Genomic DNA, 6,000 nt, shown 5'->3' on the forward strand with positions numbered 1-6,000 from the left:
GGGGAATGAGGCTTTCTTCCTCCAGACGTCAGGTGGTAACAGTTTGCCAATGGAGGCGTCCCAGGACCTGCATGCCCTTGACGGAGTGGGAGGGGGAGTTGAAGTGTTCAGCCACAGGGTGGTGCGGTTGGTGGGTGTGGGTATATCAGATGTTCTCTGAAACGATCCGCAAGAAGGCATCCTGTCTCCTCTAAAGTAGAGGGGACCACGTCGGATAAAACGGATGCAGATGACGACATCAGTAGAAGTACAGGTAAATTTCTGACGGATGTGGAAGGATCCCTTGGAGCCTTGGACGGAGGTGAGGGGAGTGGTGTGGACGCAGGTTTTGCACTTCCTACAGTGGCACCGAAAGGTGCCAGGAGTGGGGTGGGCGGCATTCTAACACAATGTCCGGTTTCCTCCCACAGTCCAAATACGTGCAGGTCAGGTGAATTGGCCATGCTAAGTTGCCCGTAGTGTTGGGTGCATTAGTCAGAGGGAAATGGGACTGGCTGGGTTACTCTTCAGAGGGTCGGTGTGGACTTGTTGGGCCGAAGGGCCTGTTTCCACATTGCAGGGAATCTAATCTTAAACAGTGAAGCACATTTACCCACCATGCCCCGCGCTGGTAAACGTCGCCTCTCCAGGTCACGGGAGAACAGTGCGCAGGCGCAGACCCACCCAACATCTGGCGCATGCGTTTTGGCAGACGAAAGACGGTGGGCAAGAGGGACGCTTTCTTTCTCATCTGCAGGCGGCGAGGACGCGGCAGCGCAGAGGAAACGATGGAGCTGGCGGAACGACGGGGCGGGTTGATAGACACTGATTAAATGTCCCGAACCGCGAATACTGACCTGCGTGAGCCAGATTCGTGTCCCCGGGAAGAAGTTCAAGTCAACAGCCGCCATCTTCGATCCGCGGGGAGGGAGGGAGGGAAAGGGGCGGAGCAGCGCCCTTACGTCCCGGCGTGATGACATAGACGGGGTGGGCGGGGTTTGGATTGTCTGATTGCAACTGGGTCCAAGTGCTCGTAAGTGGGAACACGCGATGAGAGGTTCCAAATGACTGGTTCCACTGTTACTGGGGAGCTTGGATGGAGAGTGTCTCACAGACATTGGGAATAGCATTCTGGCTTTGTTAAGGAGATTTGCTTTGTAACTCTTCATGCCTCGCTAGTCATTTTGGACTTATTTTGGTTGAATTAGATCGCGTTTTCGGGAGCAGGACAAGTTCCAGCGAAACTGCAACTGTCTGTCTGGATTTTCTGTTCTGAGGGCTTTTGTCATCTCCTTTTTAGGCGGCATTTTAAAGGAGATTGCAGACTGCAAATTCAAACCAAGCGCCACATCTCACAGAATCACTCGATTCATTCAAACCTGAATGTCATCAGCCTCTGGCTGTAGTAAGAGCAACAGTTTCTGTCCTGCCTCAAGGGAGAAGATGTCAGACGTCAGTCTGAGTGGAAAAGCAACCAGACACACAAACAGATCTGAGTGAGAGTGTTCTATTACACATCCTGAGAAAAATGTCACACATTTGCAGCAGAGACAAATTGTAAACTTAGGTGCGAGGCTTCAACTGATCATCCAAAGTGGAGAGACATAAGGACACTGCGCCATGGAGAAACCATGGAAATGTGGCGACTGTGGAAAAGGGTTCAATTACCCATCTCAACTGGAGGTTCATCGGCGCAGTCACACTGGGGAGAGGCCATTCGCCTGCTCTGTCTGTGGGAAGGGGTTCACCCATTCCTACAACCTTCTGACACACCGGCGAGTTCACACTGAGGAAAGGCCGTTCACCTGCCCTGTGTGTGGTAAAGGATTTGCTCGATCATCCCACATTGTGACTCACCAACTTGTCCACACTGATAAGAGACCATTTAAATGCCCAAACTGTGAGAAGAGTTTTAAATGCAGAAAGGATCTAATGACACATCAACGTATCCACACTGGGGAGAGGCCATTCACCTGCTCTATCTGTGGGATGGCATTCACTCAGTCATCCCACCTTCAGACACATCAACTTGCTCACTCTGATAACAAACTTTTTAATTGTTCTGATTGCGAGAAGAGCTTTAAAAGCAAAAAGGATCTGCTGACACACCAGTATACTCACACAGGGGAGAGGCCATTCACCTGCTCTGTGTGTGGGAAGGGATTCGCTCGTCCATCTGGCCTACTGTATCACCAGCGGATTCACACAGGGGAGAGACCATTCACCTGCTCTGTGTGTGGGAAGGGATTCATTAATTCATCCAACCTTCTGATACACCAGCAACTTCACACAGGAGATAGACCTTTCACCTGCTCTGAATGTGGAAAGGGATTCACCCGTTCATGTAATCTTCTGACACATCAGCAGGTTCACACAAAGGAGAAGCCTTTCACCTGTCCTGTGTGTGGGAAGGGATTCACTCGATCCTCCAACCTGATGAATCACCAGCGAGTTCACTCTGGAGAGAGGCCCTTCACTTGTCCAACTTGTGGGAAGGGATTCACTCAGTCATCCAACCTGCAGACACACCAGAGGATTCACACTGGGGAGAGGCCGTTCGCCTGCTCTGAATGTGGGAAGGAATTTTCTCATTCATCCTACCTGGTGAAACACCAGCGAGTTCACACTGGGGAGAGGCCATTCACCTGTAATGTCTGTGGGAAGGGATTCATTCAGTCATCCCATCTGCTGACACACCGGCGAGTTCACAAGCAAATGCAAAGTTTGGATTCTGCACTTGCTGATGCTGCTAGTCATATCCAGGACTGAACCATGTTCATTCTGATGATCCTGATTTGTTGACGAGTTTTTATGTTCTGCATAAATGAAAAATTATTCACCTTTTCTGAGACAATTTTGTAATCTTTGTCTTTCCCATCTGAGTGTTTAACATGAGGCTAGAGTCATAAAGGACAATGTGGGAGGAGGGTTGTGTGTCAGAAACTGATCTTTAACCTGGACACAGTCCATCAGGATCACACTGAGAGGGATGAATGTGATTTTAATCATTCTCATTTCTCTTCACTCACAGCTGAGTCCTCATGAGGACAATCTTAAGGTGCATAATAAATTGGTCTCAGCCATTGCCTTTCTTGGCTCAGATCTCCAAGGCACAGAACAGCAGCTCCCTTGCAGACGTGTTTCAAGTCAGGAAGAATGACCGTGAATGCTGGGAACAAGCTGAAATATCAGAGATTGGTGTCAAAACTATGATCTGTTTTGTGACACAGTCCAAAAAAACTGTGTGTGTTTCTAATCTATTCTGACTGAAAGTGAAACAGCAGGTTTAATTTTCAAGTCTGAAAATGGCACTTGATAATTCTACAACATTTGAACCTGTATGTTGTACAATCTTGATTTATTGAACAGAAACACATTAGTTACCATCCTTAGTAAAATTGAAGATGGATGTATACATGGGTGTCTTTTACAATGATAATAGTTTCATTCCAGATAAAGAAGGGATGGCATTGAGTCTAAGACTTTCCTCTTGTATTGACACACTCCCCAAACACTGATGTTTAAATACACCTCATCCCTGCTGGTGAGTTAATATGATCTGGAATGCATTCCATGAAAGATTGAAGGAAACAAATCGACTAGGAACTTTGAAAATGAAATGGGAAGTACAGTTGAAAAGGAAAGCTTCTAATGACTTTGGAGCAAGATTGGGCAAATGGAACAATTCAACAGTTGTTTAAAACAGCTGACTGGATGGGCCAAACAGTCTTGTTCTCCTGTCCAATGCCATCGTTCAAAGGATTTCACTCACATCAATCCAAATCAATGCAATTTCTTTCTTGAAGTTGCTGTTTGAGTTATTAGCATGTGGAAAATTAGCAGCAGCAATCTTACCCAATGTTATTGTCAAGCTATAGTTTTGAATCTGATTTCAGAATCACTGGAATGTGCGTTTGTCTTTATTTTGGCAAATGTTGGGGTTGCAGGCAGAAAGTTCAGTTATCAAGCAAAAATGTGCAGGACTTTGCACCATAACAAATTATTTACCCCAATCAATTAAAAAAAACATACACTAGATACTGATTTTACCCTCAATTGTATCTGATTGTCAGCAAACAATGAAACTAGAAGCAGTGACATCTATGGACTCATATATTTTATCACAAACAACTAATAATTGACTTTCACATTCAAATATGCAGTAAACTCTCAATTGTTGAACAGCATTATCCATGCTGTAGTTTTTATCAGTGGGAATAACAAGGCTGGGTGATAAATAGTGAAGGGTTGGTCCTGCCCAGTTGCAATGTTCACTTTAATAAGTATTAATCCAGACTTTGTTGTGACAGTCTGGATAGCCAATTGATGAAGTAAGAAACGAGAGAACATAGAACATAGAAGAATACAGCGCAGTACAGGCCCTTTGGCCCTCGATGTTGCGCCGATCCAAGCCCACCTAACCTATACTAACCCACTATCCTCCATATACCTATCCAATGCCCGCTTAAATGCCCATAAAGAGGGAGAGTCCACCACTGAGAGCCGGTCATTACTGGGATAGTCTGGCACAGATTTACTTATCGAGAGTGAAACATGGCAGGTAAGCCCTCTTGTGGTGTCATGGTCCCCAGAATAGGGAGACCTGAGTTCAAGTCCCACCTGCTCCAGAGGCGTGCAATCACATCTCTGAGCAGTGTGATTTGAGAAATTGGTTGTTTTTTCCTTTTAAATATTTGCAACATTGCAGGTATGCAGTCTCTGCCTCCCCATTGTTTCTATGCTAGTTTATGATTATTTTTCATCAACCTGTTCAGGCAGGCGATGTGAAACCTCTGAGGCAATTGGAATTTTAACCTGCACCTTCCAGACTGGAGGTAGAGATTCCGCCATTGCATCTCAAAAGCTCTTTAGTTATTTTTTCAAAGAAGGGAGACAATAATTGTGTCAACTGAGCTTCAGTACATACATGAGTATGGTGAATGCATGGTATTTGCAGAGAGACACGGAGAAAGTATAAGTGGATCAAGGAAGACATTGAATTAAAATGCAGAGACCATCAGCAATCTGTATGTTTGTTCTTGATTCTGTCAGTATGAGGTCACCCTCACAGACAGGACGTCTGTTCAAGCTGATAACAATAAAATGACCACTTGCTCCATTCTCAGGTGGCACAACCTCCTGTTTCTCTGCTGCCAGTTCAAAACCGCACATGTCACTTCTCAGCAGAAAATAAATGTGGGACCACTATCAGGTGGAAACATCTGGTCACAGGGTTAGTGCAGAATCCTGCCGATCACATTGCAGTGATATTTTAAAATCATCTGTTAACTCTGTTTAAAGTTTCCATTTCAGGACAAACTGGTGGGCTCCATGGAACTCAACCCATCAGGTCTGGCTGACGATCCTGGGATTGTACTCATTGGAGTTTAGAAGGTTAAGGGGAGATCTAATAGAAACTTACAAGATAATACATGGCTTGGAAAGGGTGGACGCTAAGAAATTGTTTCCGTTAGGCGAGGAGACTAGGACCCGTGGGCACAGCCTTAGAATTAGAGGGGGTCAATTCAGAACAGAAATGCAGAGACATTTCTTCAGCCAGAGAGTGGTGGGCCTGTGGAATTCATTGCCGCGGAGTGCAGTGGAGGCCGGGACGCTAAATGTCTTCAAGCCAGAGATTGATAAATTCTTGATGTCACAAGGAATTAAGGGCTACGGGGAGAATGCGGGTAAGCGGAGTTGAAATGCCCATCAGCCATTATTAAATGGCAGAGTGGACTCAATGGGCTGAATGGCCTTACTTCCACTCCTACGTCTTATGGTCTTATGTTATGATTTATTAGATCATCCCTCATCATAGTTATGATTCATTCATCAATAATGTGACACCTGTACTTGAATTTAATCCCCCTCTCCCTCCTGTCTGACAGTTGTATATCCAGGGATTTTCAGCTGCTCTGTTCCCATGCTTTAAGCCATGTTTTCAGTATGTAATAATATCCTTACTATTATGATTCATGTAGCAGGACATTCAGTTCTTTTAAGACTGCAACATTCTGCATT

General features: G+C 45.4%; 1 protein-coding gene across 2 annotated transcripts in view; it reads left to right on the forward strand.

The window, feature by feature from the left end:
- LOC122543598 (uncharacterized) overlaps positions 1-5,188 on the forward strand; it is a 22,393-nt gene extending 17,205 nt beyond the window's left edge. Inside the window, exons 3-4 of one of the 2 annotated variants that reach the window (XM_087974850.1) lie at positions 1,280-2,701; positions 5,106-5,188. In XM_087974850.1, coding sequence (XP_087830976.1) covers positions 1,600-2,701; positions 5,106-5,173 — 1,170 coding nt within the window. In that variant the 5' untranslated portion in view covers positions 1,280-1,599 and the 3' untranslated portion in view covers positions 5,174-5,188. Of the gene's footprint in view, positions 1-1,279; positions 3,454-5,105 lie in introns of those variants that run through there. The other variant, XM_043682422.2, reaches the window with a different exon arrangement.
- The last annotated feature ends 812 nt before the right edge of the window (positions 5,189-6,000 follow it).

This window comes from Chiloscyllium plagiosum, unplaced genomic scaffold, assembly GCF_037043375.1.
Source record: "Chiloscyllium plagiosum isolate Xiang-an unplaced genomic scaffold, Cpla_swu_hap1 HiC_scaffold_27, whole genome shotgun sequence".
NCBI lineage: Eukaryota > Metazoa > Chordata > Chondrichthyes > Orectolobiformes > Hemiscylliidae > Chiloscyllium > Chiloscyllium plagiosum.